Source organism: Vipera ursinii, assembly GCF_947247035.1.
Source record: "Vipera ursinii genome assembly, chromosome: 5".
NCBI classification, from domain to species: domain Eukaryota; kingdom Metazoa; phylum Chordata; class Lepidosauria; order Squamata; family Viperidae; genus Vipera; species Vipera ursinii.
The window spans coordinates 74,798,769-74,826,203 of record NC_139518.1 but is presented as its reverse complement, the minus strand read 5'-3'; the positions used below and the strand labels follow the sequence as shown (position 1 = coordinate 74,826,203).

Sequence of the window (27,435 nt, the reverse complement as noted above, 5' to 3'; positions counted from 1 at the left end):
ATAAACTCACTTAATTTTAAAAAATAGATTTCAAGAAACAGGCAAGTGGCTGAGATGTTGTTGTTTTTCCCAAGACTCCAGTGCCCATATTAATCCTTATACTTCTGCATCAATTCAAGCACATCAGGGTAGAAGCTTTGTGGGGCATCCAGACCCCAGATTGGATCAAAATGTTCCCAGTCAGGAATATTCTTATAGAAAACTAAATGAGTGATTCGAGTAAGCAATGATTCAATATCATGTTTGGTTGTAGCAATATCATTTCCTCCACTCCACACAGCTACTGGCATAGTTATATCTTCTATTTTATAAAATGGAGGTTTTGTCTGTGGATGAAAAAAGGAGGAAACAAAGAATGTGATTTGAGAGTCACCCCACTGTGCAGACAAGTTGCCTAATGAAGTCATGGAATTTTGATAGCTGGTTAAACCCATAGTGTAGGTTAAAATATATGCAAATCACAACAGGCCTATGACAAGTAGGTTATCTACTGCTAACTAGTGGCATTCAGAAAGGGAGAAAGCAACACCAAGAGGATTTCACTAATAGCTTTGCTTTACAGCTATTAACTATTGGTACTAACAGCTTTCCATCACGTTATTCTATGGTCTTGCAGTCAGAAGATGGTATCTTAATTTCAGAGGTTTAGGGAAAGCTTTATTTCCTGTTTTCAGCCTATCTTGAAGGCTATCAAACAGGCAGTAGTCACACCGGACAATTCATATATTTGTGTAAATTACTAACAAAGAATTAAAGGGAAACTGAGATGCATTTCTGACTCCTTAGTCGTCCTCAGTCAGCAATACCCTTCTGAGATTCGAACCTGGGCTGATTGCATACAAGGCAGTGTTATTTGCCTCTAAGCCACAAGGTCCCTCTCGCTCTGTTAGCTTTTTTCTGCAAGGGAAGATATGTTTCAAATGTTAACTATTTAGATTACCTTGCTAGGCCCCAAACATGGGGCAAATCTTTATTTCCTGTTTTCAGCCTATCTTGAAGGCTATCAAACAGGCAGTAGTCACACCGGACAATTCATATATTTGTGTAAATTACTAACAAAGAATTAAAGGGAAACTGAGATGCATTTCTGACTCCTTAGTCGTCCTCAGTCAGCTATATCTTGAAGGCTATCAAACAGGCAGTAGTTAGCAGAAAAAAGCTAACAGAGCGAGAGGGACCTTGTGGCTTAGAGGCAAATAACACTGCCTTGTATGCAATCAGCCCAGGTTCGAATCTCAGAAGGGTATAGCTGACTGAGGACGACTAAGGAGTCAGAAATGCATCTCAGTTTCCCTTTAATTCTTTGTTAGTAATTTACACACACACACACACACACACACACACATATATATATATATATATATACATATATATACATATACATATATGTGTAAATTTTAAATTGCTAACAAAGAATTAAGGGAGACTGATATGCATTTCAAACTTATTAGTTTGAAATGCATATCAGTCTCCCTTAATTCTTTGTTAGCAATTTAAAATTTACACAAATATGAGCTGTCACCGGTGTGACTACTGCCTGTCGATGGCCTTCAGGTTAGGCTGACACAGGAAATAAAGATTTGTCCCATGTTTGGGGCCTAGCAAGGTAATCTAAAAATAGTTAACAAGCATTTGACATATACATATATATATATATATATACACATATATATATATATATATATACATATATATATATATATATATATATATACATATATATATATATATACATATATATATACATATATATACATATATATATATATATATACATATATATACATATATATACATATATATATATATATATATATATATATATATATATATATATATATATATATATATATATATATACTTCATTCTTTGACTATGCTAAAGCCTTTGGTTGTGTGGATCATAACAAATTGTGGCAAGTTCTTAAAGAGATGGGCATACCAGACCATCTTATTTGTCTCTTGAGAAACCTATATGCAGGCCAAGAAGCAACAGTGAGAACTGGACACGGAACCACTGATTGGTTCAAAATTGGGAAAGGAGTCCGGCAAGGCTGTATACTGTCACCTTGCCTATTTAACTTATATGCAGAGCACATCATGAGAAAGGCAGGGCTAGATGAATCAAAAGTTGGAATTAAGATTGCCGGAAGAAATATCAACAACCTAAGATATGCAGATGATACCACTCTAATGGCAGAAAGTGAAGAGAAACTAAAGAGCCTCTTGTTGCGAGTGAAGAAGGAGAGTGCAAAAGTTGGGTTGAAACTAAACATTAAGAAAACCAAGATCATGGCATCTGGCCCTCTCAATTCCTGGCAAATAGATGGGGAAGAAATGGAGGTAGTGACAGATTTTATTTTCCTGGGCTCCAAGATCACTGCAGATGGGGACTGTAGCCAAGAAATTAAAAGACCCTTGCTTCTGGGGAGGAAAGCCATGGCAAATCTAGACAGCACACTAAAAAGCAGAGACATCACCCTGTCAACAAAAGTGCGTATAGTCAAGGCTATGGTCTTCCCAGTTGCAATGTATGGCAGTGAAAGCTGGACCATAAGAAAGGCTGAGCGCCAAAGAATTGAAACCTTTGAACTATGGTGCTGGAGAAGACTCCTGCGAGTCCCTTGGACTGCAAGGTGATCAAACCGGTCAGTCCTAGAGGAGATCAACCCTGACTGCTCTTTAGAAGGCCAGATCCTGAAGCTAAAACTCAAATACTTTGGCCACCTAATGAGAAGGAAGGACTCACTGGAGAAGAGCCTAATGCTGGGAAAGATTGAGGGCAATAGAAGAAGGGGATGACAGAGAATGAGGTGGCTGGATGGAGTCACTGAAGCAGTAGGCGTGAGCCTAAATGGACTCCAGAAGATGGTAGAGGACAGGAAGGCCTGGAGGAACATTGTCCATAGGGTCGCGATGGGTCAGACACGACTTCGCAACTAACAACAACATCGCTTCATAGTGCTTTATAGCACTCTCTGAGCAGTTTACAATCTCAGCATATTGCTCCCAATAATCTGGATCAATTTTCAATGACCTCAGAAGGATGGAAGTCAACCTTGAGCCCTGCCAGGTTTGAACTCCAGAATGTGGGCAGCATTAGCCTGAATACAGCATTCTAACCACTGTGCCACAGAGTTCCTGCTCATTATACTGATATTAACTTTGCCTTGGAAAATCTCTGGCTCTCTTTGAAGATATTGAGGTTTAATGAGACTGGAAAATTATTTAAAAGTCTTTCCTAGTGAAATACGACATCTTTTATTTATTTTTTTCAGTGTGGGTGTGATTGATTGATTATTATGGGTTTACCTCAGTCTTAACAGTTTAGGCCAGACATGTCAAACTCATGACGTTGTAAGACTTATTCGAACTATTTTGCCATTGCCAGCAATGGGGTGGGTGTGGCTTCCGGATAACACATCTGGCACACGGGCCAGCAGTTTGACACCTCTAGCCTAGGCAGTTTACAACAAATATACTACAAACAGAATAAATTAGATCATGGAAGGACAATTCTCAGACCAATTGTGAGATATTTCCACAATAGCTCAGCACTCATCATGTTAGCATTTTACTATTACCTAGAAAGAATACCATTGGAATTCACCAGACACTGCTCCTCAGTCCCTGACGGCAATACAGAAAAGCTGCATTTTAACAGCTTTCCAAACCTTTTGTTAGCAAAGGAGCCATATTGGAGCATGTTCCAAGAGAAGAAAGTCACAGCAGAGAATGTTTTTGAGGCCCCACCTGTCCTATTCACCAGCACCAGGGGCGGGTGGGAGTGACACTCAAGACCTGACCTGATAATATCAGACAAAATATTTGACCTTTAGTAGATGAGCTAAGCCCAAGTGAAGTCTAAGCAAATAGTTTACTTTCTATCAGTTCATTCTTTTTCTAAGGCTACTTCCAAATTAAACTTTTCAAGGAACTGGGATCTGCATTCAAAGGGAGATTTATATAATTTTACTGTAAAATATACTGTTGTGTCTGCTTAGTGGTAAAGTTGCAACTGGATCTACTGTTATAGGCCTAATGGATCCCCTGCTTGTGATACTACTGGATATCTGTTTATCCATAGGCTGGAACTTCGATGGACCTACCTCAATTTTTCTTTCCTGTACTGTAGCTAAGTAGCCAGGAAGGAAGAGAGCTAATTTCAATAAACTTAGAGAGAGCTTGGGAAGGATTCCATGGCTGAGAATCCTTAAGGGGAAAACAACTCAAGAAGCTTGAGAAATTTTGAAAAGTGAGATAATAAAACCCCAGTTTAGCACAATACCAACAAAGAGGAAAAATAACAGCTCTCAAAAGAAACCAGCATGGCTACATAAAGAACTCTCTGATAACTTGAAAAATAAAAAAGACAACTATAGAAAGTGGAAAGAGGGGCACATAACTAAGTCAGAATATCAGCAAATAGCCTGAGCCTGCAAAGATGAAGTGAGGAAAGCTAAGGCTCAAAATGAACTAAGGCTTGTGACCAAAGTCAAAAATAACAAAAAAAGCTTCTTTCAACATGTAAAAAACAAGAAAAAAGTGAAGGAAATGATTGGTCCATTAGTGGGGGAAACTGGCAAGAAGGTGACAAGCAACAGGGAGAAAGCAGAACTATTTAACTCATTTTTTGCATCTGTCTTTACACAAATGGAAAAAACAGACCAATCTATCAAAAATAGTGCCATAAAAACAGAATAGAAACACAAGTTAAGATAGGCAAGAAAATGGTAAGTGAGCACCTGTCCAATGGATTACACCCCAAGGTTCTCAAGGAACTGGCAGATGTGATCTCAGAACCACTGAACTATATTTTTCAAAGATTCTGGAGCACTGAGGAGCTATGAGAGGACTGGAAAAGAGCTGATATAGTTCCCATTTTCAAAAAAGGAAGAAAAATGGATCCAGGAAATTACAGACCTATCAGCCTGACCTCAATACCTGGGAAGATTCTGGAAAAGATAATCAAACAATGAATCAGCAAGCACCTAGAGGCAAACAAAGTCATTACTAAAAGCCAACATGGGTTTGTCAAAAACAGAAAAATGTGGGTTAGACAGCATCACCACCAGATGGATTTGTAGCTGGCTGACCAGCCATACTCAGTGTGTGGTCCTCAATGGAACCACATCTACATGGAGGGAAGTGTGTAGTGGGGTGTCCCAGGGCTCTGTTCTGGGCCCAGTACTCTTCAAAATCTTCATCAATGATTTGGATGAGGGGATAGATGGGGAACTCATCAAATTTGCAGACGACACCAAGCTGGCAGGAATAGCCAACACTCCAGAAGACAGGCTTAAGATACAGGAGGATCTGGACAGACTTGAACACTGGGCGCTATCTAACAAAATGAAATTCAATGTTGAAAAAGTAAGGTTCTACATTTAGGGAAGAAAAACCAAATGTACAGGTATAGTATAGGGCAGGGGTTGGCAACCTGAAACAGTGAAAGAGCCACTCATAACCGGTTCCCTCACAAAAGGAAAAACTGGGAGCCGCAAAAAATGTGTGCGCATGCACGTACATGTGCGCATGCGCAGAACAGGGTTTGACTGAAGAGTGGAGCCGAGGCGAGATATGCACCTACCCTGCCCGCTCCTTTGTCATTCACTCACGTTTTGTTTGGAAAAGCTTCTCACTTGCTCTCATTCACTTGAAAGGCCAGCTGCAGTGCCTCCATTGACTTCCATGGGGATGCTTGGCAATGAAGGGGCCGATTGAAACCGCTCCCAGTAGTGCTGCTACTGCTAAATTTTCCACTTGCTGCTTGGTCTCGATGAAACCGGAGAACCTCCAGATGCCACTCCTGGGGGTGGAGGAGGCTGCCCAGGTTCGGCCATAGAGGAAGCTGACAGTAGCGGTGGAGGTGGCGGTGAGAGAGACGCTGGAGGTCTGCCCCATCTCCATCAGCCTCCGCCTCCCCCGCAGAAACAAATTCCCAGGCCGGCCCCTGTGGCAGCAGTGGGCCCCAAGGGCTGAGCAATCGCTCCGGCGGTGGCTGCTGCTGTTGTGGTGGCCTAGTGCACTTGCTGAGAGATGCTGGAGGTGCTCCAGGCTGGTGTGGTAGCCACTGTGCTCTCCGTCTTTGACCCAAAGGAAGAGGAGGAGAAGGCAGCAGTTCCACCAGCCTCCACCTCCCTCTTCTCCCCGCTGCCTGGCCTGAAGGAAGAGGAGATGAAGGCAGAAGCTCCACCAGGCTCTGCTGCCACCTTCCCTCCACTGCCTGGCCTGAACGAAGTGGAATGGGGTGGCAGAGGCTGGCGGAGCTGCTGCCTTTGGCTCCCCTCCTCCAAACACACTGCTGCCGTCTCACCCGACTCTTTTTCCACCCGGCTCTTTCGCAGCAGGGCCGTCCGGCCCTTTTCCATATGTTACAACTTCCTTGGCTCCCCTCCTCTGAACACACTGCTGCCACCTCACCCGGGGAAGTTGCAGCCCCTGCACGGCTTTGGCGGAGGGGTAGCAATGCCTGCCTGCTGGGTGAAAGAAACACACACACACACACACACACACAGAACTCCCCCTCCCCGGCACGCCCCATCTGACCGAACCACTCAACTTTCCAGCAGTCCTCCTGTCTCTTCCTCCGCTGCCGCCATGTGCAGTCCGAGGAAGAAAAGAGGTTTGTGGGCAGTCCCACCAACAGCTTGTGGGAAGTCCCACAAACCAAAGAACTTCAACCAATCAATTCAAGCTTCGCAAAGTTTTTTTTCCATGAGAAATTAGAATTGATTGGTTGAACGTTTTTAGTCCCACTTTTTTTTTTTGGACTGCACATGGCAGAGGACTGGGAGCCGCAGGAGACGGCTGAAAGGGCCGCATGCGGCTCTGGAGCCGCAGGTTGCAGACCTGTGGTATAGGGGGTACCTTGCTCAATAGTAGTAACTTTTAGAGGGATCTCGGAGTCCTAGTGGACAATCACTTAAATATGAGCCAGCAGTGTGCTGCAGCTCCCAAAAAAGCCAACACAGTGCTAGGCTGCATTAACAGAGGGATAGAATCAAGATCACGTAAAGTATTAATACCACTTTACAATGCCTTGGTAAGGCCACACTTGGAATAATGCATCCAGTTTTGGTCACCACGATGTCAAAAAGATGTTGAGACTCTAGAAAGAGTACAGAGAAGAGCAACAAAGATGATTAGGGGACTGGAGGCTAAAACATATAAGGAATGGCTGCTGGAATTGGTATGTCTAGTTTAATGAAGAGAAGGGCGAGGGGGGACGTGATAGCAGTGTTCCAATAACTCAGGGGCTGCCACAAAGAAGAGGGAGGCAAGCTATTCTCCAAAGAACCTGAAGGCAGGACAAGAAGCAACGGATGGAAACTAATGAAGGAGAGAAGCAACCTAGAACTAAGGAGAAACTTCCTGACAGTTAGAACAATTAACCAGTGGAACAACCTGCCTCTAGAAGCTGTGAATGCTCCAACAATGGAAGTTTTTAAGAAGAGACTGGACAGCCATTTGTCTGAAATGGTATAGGGCTTCTTGCCTGAGCAGGGGGTTGGACTAGATGACCTCCAAGGTCCCTTCCAACTTTACTATTATGATTATGATGGCTGCAAAAGGCATCTACTACCACCACCAGTTGGATAAATTATAGGAAATCAACAATATTTAACCAGCAATGTTAAAAAAAATCTCTAACACTATTACACGTGTTCTTACCATGTTGTATATCTCTATGTTCTTAAGCCCATAGTCATAATATTTAAATTCCAGAGAACCCATAATCTAAAAAGAAATAAAAACATTATTCACAATTTAAACATTAGTTTTGAAATATTAACGTTAAGAAATATTAAGATATACAGTATGTACAGATGTATACACAGTATTTTTCATCTGGAATTTTATAGAAAGATTACAAAGTTCTTTAAAAGAATAAAAGCAGTAAACATTGTGAAAAATAGTAAAATATTTATTCTTTTATTTTACAAAGTAGGATAAGTAAAACAGAAATTTTAAAACTCATAAAAGAAAATAATATTATATAGGGCCTAGATTTAATCATATTTATTTTCATTTATCAAATTTATACATCCACCTATCTCACAAATGTGACTCTGAACAGTGTTCAATTCAAAATAATAAGAAAAGACAATGTAATAATACAAGGGTAATTCAGAAATAAACCTTCATTTGGTTGTTAATGACAGACACTCATGGATACAGAATGTTTATTATATACATTAGAAAACTACAACATTACATTTCTTTTTGGCATAATCACCATTCTCATTGAGATCATAACGTCTTACAAGGTGTGAAATTCCTTAGTACTAATGGCTCGGTGCCAAATCTGGGCTATGGGGGGGGGGGGGTTGATCAAAAATATCCCAACGGAACTGCTTCAAAAGTTCTTGGGTGTGTCTAGCAGTGTGCGAGTGAGCATTATCACGAACCAACATCACACCGGAAATCAGCATTTCCCGACGTTTGTTATGGATGGCTCATCTGCATTTTTGTAATGTTTCACAGTAGACATCTGAATTGATGGTTGAACCAGGCTCCATGAACTTCACTAGCAGTACTCCTTTGGCATCTTCACATTTGGCGGGATATTCTATGGCACCACTTCCAGTGTGGTGTTGGTTCACGATAATGTTTGCCTGCACACCACTAGACACACCCAAGAACTTTTGCTGACCAATTGTTGATATTCCTTGCTCTTTTCTCTATGATTTCTGCTGTTATTACTAGTTCTTTCATTTCAATTTCTTTTTTATTCGCAGCTACCTCTTTTAACCAAGCTGCATCCTTGTTGTATTTTTTTGGGTTATCCCATATCTGTGCCCAGAACTGCACTGTTTATTCCTTGTCAGGCACTGACTGCTTCACTGCAGTTTCTCTGTTGATGAATTGATAGAAAAGTTTCTAATTGCATTGAAATTGGAGGTTCTGCCTATAATTTGCAATTCGAGCTTTGTATCTACTGATCTTCTTGACAATAGCCATTATTTACTGTTTCCTTATTTCCAGTGCTTCCTTGATCTTCCTTGTCTCTAAATGGTATTTTTTGATGAGGTATTCTTTGGTCTTGTTCTTCAGCTTCTTTTCTTTCATCTGTTCTAGCTTGCTTGCATTTAATCTTAATTTGCTGATCTTATTTTCCAGTCTAATCTTCCATTTTTATGGTGTACTGTTTGGTTTTTTCTTCTTTGTTGATTTTGCATCCCAGGTATTCAGTTATAACTGCAGCTGTGCTGTACATTAATTGGTTTGTTTCTTGCAGTGAGTTGGTGCTTATACTTGATATTGCAATATTTGCATCTTTTAATGCTTGTGCTAGATACTTCTTTGGAATAAGCTTCAATGCAGGCAGCCTTATTCTGACATTTTTGTGCTGTTCTAGATGCTCAGTTATTCTTTGTTTCAATTCTTTTACTTTTTTAGTTAGAGGATTTTATTCTTCCTGAGACAGAGGAGAGGGCGACAGTTTCCAAGTGAAAACAGTTTTATATCTCTGCTGGATTCCTCTACTGCCAGCTTCCCCTGGTTTGCCTCTACATTCTGAATTTCTTCTGGCAAGGCTTTGATTTCTTTGCCCTGGGTAAAGAAATTGCAGTTCTTCTAATTCTGCTTCTGTGAATACTTTATTTCAGACTATAAATCAATGTTAATCTGCTAGCCTCTGTTCTGTTATTTCTGATTCTGGATGTTGTCCTTTACAGAACTGGTGCATTCGTTTCAAATATCCTCTTCTTGTTGGACTTGATCTGTAATAACAAATCATTATTTTTTTGTTTTGAATCACTGTATATTTGTAACGGGTAAACCACCTTTTCCTCCCATAGTTTTGTATTTGCTTGTCTGCTTGTTCAGTCAACAGTCCTAGTCCAGTAGCCCATTTTTACCAGATATCTAGTGTGGACCTTGTTAACCTGGGTGACATCCAAGTTGGTATGGCTTTCTGAAATTTATGTCTATTTTTATGTATTTGTATATTTTTAATTAGGGAGACACTCTTTGTCTGACTCCTCTGATGAGACCTGTCCAGTATGGTTGAAACTCTGGCATAGCTGTCATCTTCTTCAGAGCACAGAAACCCTACACCACGTCAAATTATTGTCTCATTGGGGGATTATTGTTGTTACTATTATTCCTGTTAACTATTTTGTCATTAATATAGTATGTAAAAGAGAGGTCAATAATTTGCAAGTAGATATACTAATTTAAAAATTGGGGAGGGGCTGTTTTTGTTTAATTTTTTTTCTTTTTGTTTTGATGCACTTTTTAAAATGTCTTGATTGTTTTGTGTTTTCTTTTATATTTGTCTTTTTTGGATTTTGCATTTTAACTTTCTTTTGAAGTAGGAAAGGAAAAGAGTTTAATTTGCCATAGTCTCCTCTTAATGACTTCTTTTCTTGGATAATAATGGGAGAGATGTGGTGAGTAAACAACACTTCTTTGATGTCAGTATAAAAATTATGAGCATTTATTTTCTGCAAAAATATTTGTGAAGCATTAGTATTAAAATCACTTGCATAATAATGAAGTATTTGTTTTACAATATTGATTGTATTTCCCTGGAATTAGAACTGGAGACATTGCATAGGTACCAGTTTTATTTTTATTTTTAAGGTCAAATCTCAAACAGGGGTTGTCTACCATAAGACATTTTATTTTAAAAAAGTTCAAACTACATGACCCATGCACCAATAATCAACCTGACATCATGTCTTTTCCACTCAAATGAATCATTTAATTAAATATAAAACACTGATATCGAAATTTTGATTTGCCTTGAAAATAACTAATAAACTTAAATCGTACTCTACCTGACTCCAGTGATTTACGTTTTTTACAGATGTGTAATCAGACAGGAATCCAGCATATACATCAGCCCTACTCTGAAAAACAAGAAAAAATTATATTTACAATTTTTACAATACAAAAGTATTTCTTATTGTTATATTGTTGTAAAATAGAAGCAAATGAGCTAAAACAGTTCTTCCCCCATCCCATACCTCACTTTTCCAAAATAAGTTTTCACACAACCCCAAACAATAGGAAAATCCTATTGGAGAATAGGTGGGTGGAAAAAAGGACGCGGTGGCTCAGTGGGTTAGGATGCTGAGCCTATCGATCAGAAGGTTGGCAGTTTGGCAGGTCGAATCCCGAGTGCCGCATAACAGAGTGAGCGCCTGTTACTCGTCCCAGTTTCTGCCAACCTAGCAGTTCGAAAGCATGTAAAAATGCAAGTAGAAAAATGGGGACCACTACGGTGGGAAGGTAACAGCGTTCCGTGCGCCTTTGGCGTCTAGTCATGCCAGCCACATGACCACGGAGATGTCCTTGGACAAGTGCTGGCTCTTTGGCTTTGAAATGGAGATGAGCATCAGCTCCTAGAGTTGGAAACGACTAGCACACATGTGCAGGGGAACCTTTAGCTTTACCTAAAAAGACTCCCCAAATTTTTGCAATAATTGTCCATTACCAAAACTCTGGTTTTGTGATGCTCACCTGAGGGCCTATATACTGGTTTGGCTCTTGGTTCTAAATCAATGTATTCTTAATACCTTTTACACCTAATAAGCTGTGGATGCACAGATATGAGACTGGCAAATTATTTGCTAATTAATTACACTATTAGATAAATTGTTCTTGTAGTTTTTAGTTGTGAAGTCGTGTCTGACCCATCGCAACCCATGGACAACAGGCCTTCCTGTTGTCTACCATCTTCTGGAGTCCCTTTAAGCTCACACCTACTGCTTCAGTGATTCCATCCAGCCACCTCACTCTCTGTTATCCCCTTCTTCTATTGCCCTTAATCTTTCCCAGCATTAGGCTCTTCTCCAGTGGGTCCTTCCTTCTCATTAGGTGGCCAAAGTATTTGAGTTTCAACTTCAGGATCTGGCTTTGTAAAGAGCAATCAGGGTTGATCTCCTGTAGGACTGACCGATTTGAATGCCTTGCAGTCCAAGGGACTTGCAGGAGTCTTCTCCAGCACCATAGTTCAAAGGCCTCAATTCTTTGGTTCTCAGCCTTTCTTATGGTCCAATTTTCACAGCCATACATTGCAACTGGGAAAACCATGGCATTGACTATACGCACTTTTGTTGACAGGGTGATTTCTCTGCTTTTTAGTGTGCTGTCTAGATTTGCCATGGCTTTCCTCCCCAGGAGCAAGTATCTTTCAATTTCTTGGCTGCAGTCCCCAAGATCATCTGCGGTGATCTTGGAGCCCAGGAAAATAAAATCTGTCACTACCTCCATTTCTTCCCTATCTATTTGCCAGGAATTGAGAGGGCCGGATGCCATGATCTTGGTTTTCTTAATGTTGAGTTTCAACCCAACTTATGCACTCTCCTTCTTTACCTGCATCAAGAGGCTCTTTAGTTCTGCCATTAGAGTGGTATCATCTGCATATCTTAGGTTGTTGATATTTCTCTCGGGAATCTTAATTCCAACTTTTGATTCATCTAGCCCTGCCTGTGTGCTCTGCATATAATTTAAATAGGCAGGGCGACAGTATATAGCCTTGCTGGACTCCTTTCCCAATTGTGAACCAATCAGTGGTTCCGTGTCCAGTTCTCACTGTTGCTTCTTGACCCGCATACAGGTTTCTCAAGAGACAGATAAGATGGTCTGGTACTCCCATCTCTTTAAGAACTTGCCACAATTTGTTGTGATCCATACAACCAAAGGCTTTAGCATAGTCAATGAAGCAGAAGTAGATGTTTTTGCTGGATCTCCCTAGCCTTCTTCATGATCCAGTGTATGTTTGCAATTTGATCTCTAGTTCCTCTGCCTCTTTGGAATCCTGCCTGTACTTCTGGTAGTTCTCGATCCACATACTGCTGGACTCTAGCTTGTAGGATTTTAAGCATAACTTTACTAGCACGTGAAATGAGTGCAATGGTGTGATAGTTTGAACATTCTTTGGCATTGCCTTTCTTTGGAATTGGAATGTAAACTGATCTTTTCCAATCCTTTGGCCACTGTTGAGTTTTCCAAATTTGCTGGCAAATTGAGTGTAGCACTTTTACTGCAACGTCTTTTAAGATTTTGAATAGCTCAGCTGGAATACTGTCACCTCCACTAGCTTTGTTGTTGCCCAGATTTCCTAAGGCCCATTTCACTTCACATTCTAGGATGTCTGGCTTGGGGTCAGTGACCACCTCATCGTGGTTATCTGGGATGTTACGCTCATTCTTGTATAGTTCTTCTGTGTAATTTTGCCACCTCTTTTTAATCTCTTCTGCCTTTGTTAGGTCCCTGCCATTTTGGTCCTTTATCATGCCCATCTTTGCATGAAATGTTCCCTTCATATTTCCAATTTTCTTGAAGAGATTTCCGGTCCTCCCTATTCTATTGTTTTCTTCTATTTCTTTGCACTGTTCATTTAAGAAGGCATTCTTATCTCTTCTAGCTATTCTCTGGAATTCTGCATTCAGTTGGGTGTATCTTTCTCTTTTTTCCTTGCCTTTCGCTTCCCTTATTTCCTCAGCTATTTGCAAAGCTTCCTCAGACAGCCATTTTGTTTTCTTGCATTTCTTTTTCTTTGGGATGGGTTTAGTTGCTACCTCTTGTACAATGTTGTGAACCTCCATCCATAGTTCTTCAGGCATTCTGTCTATCAAATCTAATTCCTTAAATCTATTTGTCACCTCTACTGTATATTCAACAGGGATATGATTTAATTCATACCTGACTGGCCTAGCGCTTTTCCCTACTTTCTTCAGTTTAAGCCTAAAGTTTGCAACGAGAAGCTCATGGTCTGAGCCACAGTCAGCTCCTGGTCTTGTTTTTACTGACTGTATAGAGCTTCTCCATCTTTGGCTGATTTCAATCTGATTTCTGTGTTGGCCGTCTGGTGATGTCCATGTGTAGAGCCATCTCTTGGGTTGTTGGAAAAGAGTGTTTGCTATGACCATCGTATTCTCTTGACAAAATTCTATCATCCTGTGCCCTGCTTCATTTTGTACTCTAAGGCCAAACTTGCCTGTTATTCCGGATATCTTTTGGCTTCCTACTTGAACATTCCAATCCCCCATGATGATAAGGACATCATTTTTGGTGTTAATTCTATAAGGTGCTGTAGAGCTTCACAGAATCAGTCAATTTCATCCTCTTCATCACTGGTGGTTGGGGCATAGACTTGGACTACTGTGATATTGAATGGTTTGCCTTGGATTTGAACTGAGATCATTCTGTCATTTTGGGGATTGTATCCCAGTATTGCTTTTCCTACTCTTTTATTGACTATGAAGGCTTTTCCATTTCTTTTGAGGGATTCTTGCCTGCAGTAGTATAGCTGGTGGTGATCTGAATTAAATTCACCTATTCCTGTCCATTTTAGTTGGCTGATTCCTAAGATGTCGATGTTCAGTCTTGTCATCTCTTGTTTGACCACGTCCAGCTTGCCTTGATTCATGGATCTTACATTCCAGGTTCCTATGGAGAAAAAATCTTTACAGCATAGGACTTTCCTTTCACCACCAGATGCATCCACAGCTGAGAGTCCTTTCGGCTTTGGCCCAGTTGCTTCATTCTTTCTGGGGCAACTAGTACTAGTCCTCTGCTCTTCCCCAGTAGCATATTGCAGGGATTTTCAACCTTTTCACCCATTGTACCACTTTTAGGATATGGCAACATCTGAGTACCAGCAGTTGCCTAGCAAGGTGTCAAAAACTTGATGAAGCAGATAGTAGCTATTAGGAAAACAGCAAATGCAGAAGAAGCATGGATGAAGCATGAAAAGTGACACAGGCTGATTCTCCCAAACTCCCTTGACTCCCTTCAGAAATGCATTCTGTTTTTCAATCTTGAATTCTGAGAGTCCCTAAAGCTGCTAAGTGTTGAAATGCACTGCTGTTAAAGTTTTCTGATCTGGTCTGCCTCATCTGGCTAAAGGCTACCTTGTTTGTAGAAAATTTGAATAACAATAGAGCTTACTTACCACATTTAGATTTTTCTCATTATATCCACCTGAAAGGAAAATGAGCTGGAGGCAAAGCTGGTCAATCAGTGGATAGCTGCATGCATAGATCATGGTGGTTTTTATTCTCTCATTAGAAAGGGAAAATTCTTTAGTCCCCCATATTAGCTGTAAAACAAAAATGGCCCTTGAACAGAAAGAAGCCTGGCAATTCCAAGCACTTTCCTCTTTTCCCAACATTCCACCTTTACCCAAGTTATCATTGGAAGTCCTTTCCGGACTTCCCCCATCCAATCCTTTTTTCATACACCTCTACAAATTCACATTGTAGAGTTCACAAATTGTACATATTTCAGCCAGTACAATTCTGCACTTTGTGGCAATATAAATTCAGAATAACTATTTCTAAACAAAAATAAAAGTTTTACATTGTTTTTCTTGTTTTTAATTCTGGTTACTTTTTATTATTTTCATTCGGTTTTAATTGTAAGCCACCCAGGGTCATGTACGAGTAGTCCTCCTTTAAGAACCCTAATCGGGATTTGCAATTCCATAAATAGCTGAAATAGTCAGTAAGTGGGAAATCACATTCCTGTGGTTATCTGTTCTGGCTGGAAATAGATAAGACTATTCAGTTTCACACCATTCCCTTTGTTTGTCTCCCAACTAGTTCCCTACCCTTTGCAATCTTCGAGTGCTTCCTTACACATCGAAAGCAATGTGATCATGTTGGCAGCTCAGGGCTGTGAGCCATGGGTGTGCTATGCCAGCACTTTACATTCCTCTCTTAAAATCCCATCTCCCATCTGCCGCACCTTTGGAATTCTCGAATGCATTTAAGGTGTTGGTGTAGTGTGGCCGCAGCTCACAGCTCCAGGCTACTGGCACAACTGCGTTGCTTTTGGTGCATAGAACAGCTTATTAAAACTTATTAAATAAAACCCTACAAATTAGAGCTACAAGGAAGAATAGATTAAATTAAGTAACACATTCAAGATGCAACTCTGCTAGCACTATTTTGCTGCCAACCATGTATAAGTTTTATATAAGCTGCAAAACCAAACTTTGCAATGGGAAGAGTTACTGGGACGCCGTCGCTGTTTACTAAGGGTTACGTATGAAATTCATTACTCCTTCCCAGAAATAGTAGAAGAGGCATTAGGAGCAATTTGTGGATTTCTCAATAGAAGTTACACTAAAGCAGAATAAGTCAATATTACCATATTTACAAGACAAAACTGTATTGTAGGTGGAATTTTATGATTTTCCCTCAGTTTTGCTGATGATATGGTATTGAACCATAGTAATGTATTTTATTCATTGTGAATACAAAGGTGCTCTAGCTACAAAGCTGCTATAAAGTCTGCATTGCTGAGATAAAAATGTACTCTATGTAAGACCTTGCAATATTCTGACTGTAATTCTATATCAAAATTCCTTTGCTTTAGACCCAGCATTGTGCAATTTTGTCTCATTGGCATTAGAAACTCAAGTGAAAAACCTAATTTATATTTATATTTATATTTACTGTATATATTATATGTATATGTGTATGTATGTGTATATGTGTATGTGTGTGTGTGTGTATTTGTATGTATATATATTTGTATGTATATATTTATATATATATATATATATATATATATATATATATATATATATATATATATATATATATATATATATATATATATATATATTCCTAGGGACACAGTGGCTCAGTGGGTTAGGACATTGAGCTTGTTGATCACATGGTTGGCAGTTTGGCGGGTCGAATCCCAAGTGCCACGTAACAGAGTGAGCGCCTGTTACTCGTCCCAGCTTCTGCCAACCTAACAGTTCGAAAGCATGTAAAAATGCAAGTAGAAAAATAGGGACCACTACAGTGGGAAGGTAACAGCGTTCCGTGCGCCTTTGGCATCTAGTCATGCACCGGCCCCTAGAGTTGGAAATGACTAGCAGGCATGTGCAGGGGAACCTTTACCTTTACCTTTTAATTCCCGGATTTAACTGGACTCAGTATAAATGAGATTACTGTATATTGGACACTTCTGGAGAAGAAGGAAGGAAGGAAGAATTGCTGCTGAAGTGAAGAGCATTGCAAGATTTTATCAATGTAGTTATGTAATAAAGAGCCTTGGTGGAGCAGTGGGCTAATGCCTCCTTAAGTAACACCAGCTGCCTGCAATTAGTGCAGGTTCGCATCCCACCAGGCTCAAGGTTGACTCAGCCTTCCATCCTTCCGAGGTAGGTAAAATGAGGACCCAGATTGTTGGGGGCAATTAAGCTGACTTTGTAATAATGCCGCGGGGGGGGGGGCGAAAGCCCTAATAAGCAGGCGTATACATAGAATGAAGGCTATTGCTAAGCACATTGGTTTGTGCTTAAATTGTAAGCCGCCCTGAGTCTTCGGAGAAGGGCGGGATATAAATGGGATTTAAATAAATAAATAAATAAATAAATAAATAAATAAATAAATAAAGAAAGAAAGAAAGAAAGAAAGAAAGAAAGAAAGAAAGAAAGAAAGCAGAATTTGTTCATCTGGTGATTCTTGTGATTCTTATCTGGTTTCTCTCACGAGGCCGATATCAATCTTGCAGGCTTGAAAGAACAATCCTCCACTTCTCTCCCCCACCCACATCTCCTTTACATAGCTACCATTAATAATCACTATGTTTATTAACAGGAGTTTGTGGGGTCAAAATCATGCACTGTTAGCCACCTAGAACAAGAGATGGACAGCATGGAGCAACTGAAAATAAATAAATACCGACTTTTTTGAGTCCTTTTGGAATTCTTCTAATTATACCAAATGTCCCACTCACACCTTTCAGGGTATAGGCAGGTGTGAGGCCAATAAAGAGCTTCACTTTTTTAGAGAAGCAGGGCAGGATCGCAGAAGCAATCAAACCTGCAAAAAGGAAAGAAGGCAGTAATAAAACTATAGAATTGTAAGGGCCATGCTAACCTTTTTTAAAATATAAAATATATTTTATTAAAAAAACCCCTCCCCTTTTACAATCCTGTAATGCCTTAATTCGGGGTAGAATTGGAGTGACTGGATGGAGCTGAGCATTTACTGGCCGGATGCCCTTCCTGATGTCATGTAGAGTTCACAGCAGATATTTTTTCTTTGCTCCCTATGAAAAGAATATCTGCCGCTACCTAGGACTGAACTCTCATGCTCCCAAGTGGGAGGTAAATCTGGGCTATAATATTAATTTTGATTATTGTTAAGTATGTTGGATTAAGGAATGAAGTTATTGAATAGGATTTTTATTGAGAGGTTTATAAGAATGCAAAGATGGATGTGTAATTGAGATTTGGAAAATTGAATTAATAAAGATGTTGAAATTGACTTTTTTGGTCCTTTTAAGATTTTGTTTAGCTAGAGATTATTTTTATAATCTTGTTTGATCACGATAGACACATACTTTTGGATTAATGATTGGATAATTATTGTAAAATTGTAGAAATGCTGTACAGGTAGTCCTCAACTTACAACTATTTGTTTAGTGACTATTTACAACAGCCCTGAAAAAAGCAATTCATGGTTGTTTTTCACAGTTACAGCCATTACAACATTCCCATAGTCATGTGATCAAAATTCAGGTGCTTGGCAACTGGCATTTATGTCATATTTATGTGATATTTATGTAATATATTTATGCAACTGGTGGTGCAGTGGTTAAAGTGGAGTATTGCAGGCAAACTTTGCCCGCAGCCTGGAATTTGATCCTGATGGGGCTCAAGTTGATTCAGTCTTCCATCCTTCTGAGCTTGGTAAAATGACTTTGTAGATTGTTGGGGGCAATATGGAAATAATGCTTCTACATCTTAAAACACCCAGAGAGTGCTGTAAAGCAAGGAGGGGTAGTATATAAGCCTAAATGTTATTGCCATTGTTATTAATACTGGCAAAAATGTCAAAAAAGGGCCAAACTTACTTAACAAGTGCCCCGCTTAGCAACAAATATATTGAGCTCAAATGGGTTCATAAGTCGAGGGTTACCTCTATATGCTGTTAAATGTAGAGTTAAATATCGGTTATGTTATGTTTAAGTTAGAGAAAAAGATTACATGATTATATATTTGTATCTGTACAGAGAAAAGTCAGAGGTCTTTCTTTTTTAAAATATTATTTTACTTTATCCCTTTGGCCTCTCTTTTTTCTTTTTGAAAATTTAACCTTTCCATCTTTTGATAACCTTCATGCTTTTTCAGTTATTTTGTATTTTCTGTTTTTGAAATTTAATAAAATGCTTTAAAAAAGCAAAACTATAGGATTGCATGAGTGGTCTAACTTACTTTTGGTATTGGCCCAAGTCTAATTAATCTCTTTTTCAATTCAAACCAATAACTTTGTTGTTGTTGTTAGCTGTGAAGTCGTGTCCGACCCATCGTGACCCTATGGACAACGTTCCTCCAGGCCTTCCTGTCCTCTACCATCTTCTGGAGTCCATTTAAGCTCACGCCTACTGCTTCAGTGACTCCATCCAGCCACCTCATTCTCTGTCGTCCCCTTCTTCTATTTCCCTCAATCTTTCCCAGCATTAGGCTCTTCTCCAGTGAGTCCTTCCTTCTCATTAGGTGGCCAAAGTATTTCAGTTTTAGCTTCAGGATCTGGCCTTCTAAAGAGCAGTCAGGGTTGATCTCCTCTAGGACTCACCAGGACTGACTGGTTTGATCGCCTTGCACTCTAAGGGACTCACAAGAGTCTTCTCCAGCACCACCAATAACTTACTGGTGTTCAAAAGACCACCACTTGTAACCAGAAAAAGGATTTTGGAAGTAGTTTACAACCTTACCCCCACTATTTCAAATGGTTCCCATAAGTAAGAGACTCACAGCAGAAGAATTAAAATTAGCAGTGATCTAGGAAGGAGAACTTGGGAAAAGAGAAGACCATAAGATTTAGAATTGGGAAAAAAATATTGGGGGGAAAAAAGACATAAACCAGGTAAATGCTCTGCCACTTTCACTCTGATGGAGGAAGATTTTCCAGCAAGCTTATAATACTGTAAATTGTAAATCCCCTAAGGAGATATTCCTACTTAGCTATCTTATGGGAGCGAACTAAAAACTGGCTGCTGTGTTACATTTGCCACAACTGGCTTCAGCAAAAGTTCAGAAAGTTGAAGCAGCCATTTGAACTTGATTGTCCTCAGTAGAAGCAAAGTTGCTGCGTTCAGGCAAAATGGGGCACCTCCTTGAAATCGAGGCCCACTCTGTAATGGCTGAAATGGTATTTGTAAATTCTTGACAGATATCTCCATAGACAATATCTGTTAAAGATTCTTAACCAGAATAGATTTTGAAAACTCTGCAGCAGAGACATAGAATGCTGGGGGGTAAGATGATATGGACAAAAGCCAACAAAAACACACAGTCATTTTCTTGGAATTGCTCAACCCAGTTGAAAAAAGGAATGCTGGGTCCTTGATTAGTAAATAGAGAAACATAGTTTTATTATAAAATGATGCCAAGACTATATTCTTACCTATTGTTCCTCCTTGTGAATGTCCAACATAATATAAAGAGTTTTGTTTTGTTTTCTGTAGGATGAAGTTTACTGTTGCTGGTACATCATAAATTCCCATTTCATGAAAACTGTAACACAAAAATACATACAAATCAACCTGTAATAATACCAAGGTTACCATCTTTGGACAAAGTACTTAATCAAGGCCCAGTAAGCAAGGTCTCAGCAATATTTCAAACCCCAACTAACCTACAGATATTCTATTTTTTCACCTTTTAAAAAATAATAATTCATACTAGGTTGGCTCAGAAAAATGTCTGTTTGGTTATAGAGATTATGATTTACAGTGAGGCATTTTATAAATTAGAAATCGCAATAAGAATGTATAGCTAGACCCTGGCTGCAGGTACTTGATGGAAATGTTATTATGTTGTATTGTATTATATTGTATTGTACTGAACATCAGAATTAATTAAATTAATTAAACAATTAAACAATTAAGTGTTTCAAAGCACAATGTGCTTCAAAGCACAATGTAAACATAATTCTAATGAAGAGACTCAGTCCACAATGTTTGATTTAATTGACCCCTTCTCCATGGTTAACATGTATATACCCCATGCTTCCTCCAATTGTTACCCTTGAATCAGCATATACACATTTCTACACCCCTCAAGACCCACACCAAGGACAAACTCACCGATAAAACAGCCCTTTTGCACCTCATTTTCTCTGTAGGTACCCCCCAGGGAAACCTCTTTCCTTTTCTGAATAAATAAATCTCCTTTCCTCACCGCTGTCTGGATTCCATTTGGTTTTGTTCTTGAACAACTCTAGCTTGAGATAGAGCCCCAAATTATTCTTTTGACAATAGCTAGGGTGGTTCATGAAGGGACGCGGTGGCTCAGTGGGTTAAGATGCTGAGCTTGTCGATCAGAAGGTTGGCAGTTTGGCGGATCGAATCCCAAGTGCCGCATAACAGAGTGAGCACCTGTTACTTGTCCCAGCTTCTGCCAACCTAGCAGTTCGAAAGCACGTAAAAATGTAGAAAAATGTAGAAAAATAGGGACCACTACGGTGGGAAGGTAACAGCATTCTGTGTGCCTTTGGCGTCTAGTTATGCCAGCCACATGACCACGGACATGTCCTTGGACAAGCGCTGACTCTTCGGCTTTGAAACGGAGATGAGTACCGGCCCCTAGAGTCGGAAACGACTAGCACGCATGTGCGGGGGAACTTTTACCTTTACCTTTAGGGTGGTTCACAACATTTCTAATTTTCCTTTTGGCCCCCCACCTCAGGTTTCTTTGTAAGAATCTGTCACAATTCAAAGATTCACAAAAATAGAATCAGCAGAACTATTTAGCTCCTTTTTTAAAAGTGAAAGTTCCTTCTGCCTCCCTCTGTTTCTTAAGGCCACTAGTTCATGTTCGGTGACAGCTCATTTGACTTTAAGTCTACTTTTTAAATAACTAGTGAGTGATTTTAGGAGGGATATTAGAAATTTACTTTAGTTGTGTGATAATGTAATAAAATGGCCACGTATAAGAAATGTGAAATCAACAATTTCTGTATCCTTCATATTTTAGTTATCAAAGAATCTTAGTTTAACATAATTTGATATTCAAAAGCTTCAGTAACACATGATAAATGCTAATCTCTTAAACATATCAAAACTGACATATCTTTTTTCTCCTTACATTGTGTATTAAAAATTCATATTTTTGCCAAGAAAATGAAAAGGTATTTAATGAAGAAAATGTGAATGTTATTAAACAACATTTTTTAAAAAAAACTTTTAAAAAAACTTTTGGTACTGAAAACCTGATTCCTCACCAGTTCATATATTTCAGTACTGTTATTATTATGACAGCTGCTAGCCTATTTTCTATTTTTATGTATTTTTTCTTCGTGACATTGATTTTTCAATAAATGTTTATTGTATCCATTTTAACTTGATTTATATTATAGAAAAATATTCATTAATTTACATAAACTCTACAACATCTTTTCCTAACAAATTGCTAGACTTTCACCAAACATTTTTACTATCAATTCTCCTTGGGATTTACCTGAATTCCCAGAATTCTTGCTGGTCAATTGAAAATTCCTTGTGTCTTCTTGACCAAGTGGTCCCTCTAGTGTTTATTATCCAGACATCATAGCCAGCATCTGCTAGAAAAAATCCCAGGCTGTTGCTAGGAAGATTCGCAATCCACCATCTCCCTTCTGCCAAAAAACCATGTACCAATAAAACAATTGGTCTAGGCTCTGCAAAAGAATCCAAGAATACATGATTTATTGCATGTTATCTATAAGTATAATGCTCCTCCATAAATAGTAACTACATTTTGTCTTGTTTAGACCCCTTTACAGCATCACACTTACATTAGGATTGTGTAAAGGTCTGGATTCAAATGGCAAAACTTTTATCCATGCAGCCTTTGTCAAGGGACCTCTATACCAAATCATCCCAGGATTATGGGCCATCTGCAAGGGCAGCGACAGGATCCCAGGAAAAGATGTAGCTGCTGTAAGGTTTTCTGAACAGGTGCTATGTGCATAGTCACACACACTGTCAATCACGTTTTGCCCTGCAGCACGTTAACTGTGCTACTAAATCTACCACTGAATTGCTTTAAAAATATTTGTAAACTGTTCCAACTGAAAGTACTCTGATCAACGAACAGCAATAAAGTTACTGTCAGAACCCATTCCCTTGTTTGGTGGGGGGGGCGCTTGGATCTGTCCCTTTCCAGCTTCTTTCTGTGGGTTCTGTCATTCTCCTGAAGGGGGAGGGGGAAGGCCTTATGGAATTCATTTCTCCTTTTGCTTAGCTACAATATATCCTCTCTGCCTTTTTTATCTGCTTGCTCTTTGAACTGTTTCCCCTTGATGTCAACCCAGGGTGAGAAAGGAATGTGCCTCCAGCCATCTGGCTTATCTCTCCCTGCGGAAGAGAAAGGTGCGAAGACCCAACAATGTCTTCACAAGCATGGGAATGGACCCCGTTATCAGCTCTGTTCCCACAGCAGACTTAACCCCATGGGATTGGCTCGTTTGAACTGACCGGATGAACCTTTGGGGTGGGGTTTGCTTGATGCTCCTTTAACCTCTTGATCTGAGCAGGACAACCCTCAGATCCTGCCTTCTGTGCCTGCTGTGAACTTCTCCTAATAAAAATTCCTTTTGGAATGAAAGTGTTCCAAGAATCCTACTTTCTTGGGATGAGGTTTTGAAGTGGGTCCTAACAATTACATTACAACTGAACACAATTTAAATATATAAGAGCATGCAGTATAGTTTGTCAGGTGAATGTGGCCCCTGTCACAAAGGGTTCCTGGTCTGTGTAGTGCTGCAACTGTTGTGTTGGCTGCTGCTGCTGACAGAGCAATCCTCACACAGGGCTCACATCTGATTTTTCTACCAATGTGAAGAAGGATCAAGAAGATGCTCAAGTCATGGACCAGCTCTTTAGGATGAGCCTGACTCCATCAAGACTAAGTGTTAGTTTTAAAGTTAATGTGTAGCAATTCAAAGTCAAAGTAGCAATTCTGATTGTTGGTAGGACACAATATAAGCTGGTTTTGCCCCATCTAGACTCCCACAACCTCCAGGAATCCATTTAAAATTTCATTAACTCTAACCCTGGGACAATAATTTATGGCTGTGCCTCATCAGCAGAGTGAAACTCTCACTCCAAGCTTCAAAATGGGTTTAAATAATATATGTGAGAAGAGAAACATTGCAATATTTGAAACAGGACAAAGAAATTGATTAACCATTGGAAATACACAATAAGAATGAATTTATTTATGAACAGCCAAGAGGTAATGCTTACTATTCCCCTGCTCTTGATACTAGTTTAGGAAGATATCATGGTTGATTGTGTTCAATGTCACCAAGGAGTCTAAGAGGACCAGGACAGATGCACCACTCCTGTCTCCCTTCATTAGAATGATCAATGCAGTTTCTGTCCCATAACCCAGATTGAAAATAATGAAGGTTATTCACTTCCACCAGGATCATGTGTAATGGATTCCCTATCATTTTCTTAACTACAGTTGGAGACTAGACTAAAGTTGGAGATTAAGTGAAAGTTCTCAAGTACAGATGGGTTAAGGAATGGCTCCTGTAAAAGAGAGGCCATCAAACTTTTTTCAAGTCAAGTGGCAAAACTCTCTCCCTCAAAGAAACTTAATTATCTCCTGAATCCAGCCCAGTGGTGGGATTTAGCCAGATTCACTTCGGTAGAACTGGTAGCTAATTTTTTGTTGCCCAGGCCCAGAATGGACTTCCAGAAGTGGCCTCCACACAGAGAACTGGTTGTTCACATATTTGAATCCCACCACTGATCCAGCCACACAGGCCTGACCAGGAACCTATAGGAGCCACAAAGGGCATAGATAAAGCTGACAGAAATAGAGCTGACACTACAGAGAAACCCATAATTTATTTGGTTCCACAGGTTCAAAGGAATCCCAAACTGAACCACACATCATAAAACACTACTAATAACTCCACCATTATTTGTAGAAAGGTAATATAATACACATGCTAAGTATCTATGGCTTTAAAAAAATCCCGCAGAAGCTCTTTTTCAGTCAAAGCTGAAAAGAGGAGCAGTATTGTACTTCCTCCCCCCCAGAAGGCATAGTGATATTTTCATGACCACATGAATGACTATATATGCAGTATGTAAGCAATTCAGATCTGGAAATATCATGTTACAGACCTACCTTCATTATGTGGGCAGTGCTTTCCATGAGGAATTCTATTTAAATGAAGGTAGTAACCATCGTCAGTCAGAACTTCATATCCTTCACTGGGATATCCCCAATATTGAATCATTTCAGCCTGTAAATGAAATAGTAAATTCTTGCTCAAGATCTAAGTTGTATACCTATGGGATATTTCATCTGTTCAGTAGTTTGAATATATTTCTATTTTACATAAATTTGTGGCTTCATCTTCAGATTTAGTGACTTAGCAGTTCTGGAAAAACCAACCCCGATGGAACATGCAACAATTAATTACACCTAAAAAAAATTCTAGCTAGCCACCCTTGACTGAGCTTGGTTCATATGCTCTCCCTGGACAAGGAAATTCTGAGTTTGGAAAGCTACGTCTTCATAACTGCTCAGTGAAACTGTTGTCATGCCTCCTACACAATGTAGCCTTTGGGAATACTTGGAAATTGCAGTTGTTACACAATGTGTTAGCAAGAGTATTGGCAGGGCAGCCCCACCAATGTAGAATTACTCATATGCCAAAATTGCTGCATTGGTTGCCAATAGGCTCCTGGGGCCAGTTCAAAGTGCTTTGCAGCCCTTCAAAAGAACATCCCAGACCCTTTCCAGAATTGAATCTGCTCCTCTGATTCAGCTGGGTGGAAAATTCTGTCCCCACATCAGGTTACACTATGTACCACCTTAGCATATTTAAGTATTTACATTTAGACTTGATGTTGCCTTGGAGATCAATGACAGTTGAATTCAATTTTTCAAGGTAGCCATTAAAATAAAGCCATCCTTTGTTTAAAAAGTCTTGGGCTGATACATGTGCTGCAGTTGGAAAATCTTTGTTTCTGTCCTGATGGTGGTGGTGGAGGAGGAGAGGGGTAGGAGTCACCTACTTGTTTCATATCAAAACTTACAATTGTCATGAATCCTTGAGGATTCAAATGTCTTCTACTGAAAGATTCTTCTGAATATTTTGTCTGCTGGATTAAGCATGCCAGTACCAGAAACAGCCACATCTCACCTGCATGGAAAGTGTTTCAAAATTATAATTTTAGTGTCTGAAAATCTTCAGCAATCTTTTTAACTAGGCATTAGAATAGATTCACCTGGCTGTAATGTGTTAAAAATAGATTTTAAAAAGAAAAAAAAATATTTACAGTCCAAACATAATTTAAAGTCCTTTTAGAAAAGACCATTAAATTAAATGGAAAAGAAGTCAAAGGCAAAACGTTGGTTTTGATACCTATGGGATGAGGAGATAATTTGTTCAGAGTTACATCTTTTTCATTTCATTCTTGTAAGATTGTCATTTTGAAATTCACATTCAAAACAGCCTCAGTCATATCTTCTTCAATTTCCTCTTTTAAAGCCATTTTAAGAAGATTCTCTTAAGCCACAATCTTAAGTGAAATTTACGAGTGCATTGTTCCCAAATATATTTGAATTTTTCAAGGTTATTTTTCCCATTCTGTGTTAGTACTGTATGTCTCATCTTTAATGATAATTTTTAGTTCTTTCTGGTTCCCTATAGTCTCCAGCCTTCAAAGTACCATTTTACCATAGGAAGGATTCTTATAATTAATTACAAAATCTTATTTCAAATCTATCATTAGACCTTTCCAGAATCAACATTCTAATGCCCTTTTTGCTTACTTCAATTTTTTTAAAAAAAGTTAAGACCATAAATTTACTTCTGCTGAGGGTTGAAGGAGAATCATCCAATGTAATGAAAGGTTAACTGTTGTTCTGAATATTCTCAATATCCAAAAAGCAGTTAACAAGCAATAGAAAGAAAGAAAGGTCAGTCCATTCACCATCTCTTTATTCCGCTATTACCATTGGCTCCACTAAGAATGGAACTGTCTTTAATCCACCATTGATTCCGTAGAAGTCCATATCATATTCTTTTCAATGCACACATAAGTGAAGGTAGATTCCCAATGGAGCTATCCATGCTGTTAGCATCTTAGAGACATAAAACTCCCCCGAGAAGTTAAAAGGGAAGGACGAGCCTAGCATCTGAATCACAAACTCAACTGAAATCCAGAAGAAGCCCTGAAGGACCTTCTCTCTAATTATTTCCTGACCGAGAAGAGGAAAAATGAATAAAGAAAAAAGTAATTAGCAAATAGCATTGGCTATATTTATGGGAGCAAAGAAAAATACTCAAATAAAAATATTTTAGAATGGTACATAGCAAGAAGAAATAGCACGTAATCCACCCTTGCATGGTAATCTAAAGAAACATTGACATTTCTTGCAATCAGAACATTTGACATAATAGGAAAAATAAGCCATTCTGAGAGATTGTTCTCTTTCCAA

General features: G+C 39.3%; 1 protein-coding gene across 1 annotated transcript; it reads right to left on the bottom strand.

The window, feature by feature from the left end:
- Positions 1-89: 89 nt before the first annotated feature.
- Positions 90-27,009, bottom strand: LOC310640814 (putative lysosomal acid lipase/cholesteryl ester hydrolase; the record flags this gene model as incomplete). Its single annotated transcript, XM_083363330.1, has 9 exons — positions 90-326; positions 7,674-7,739; positions 10,805-10,858; positions 14,911-15,057; positions 17,715-17,800; positions 20,390-20,499; positions 22,444-22,642; positions 25,111-25,228; positions 26,950-27,009. The coding sequence occupies 9 exons, from the start codon at positions 27,007-27,009 to the stop codon at positions 90-92; spliced, it is 1,077 nt and encodes a 358-aa protein (XP_083219456.1).
- Between the last annotated feature and the right edge of the window lie 426 nt (positions 27,010-27,435).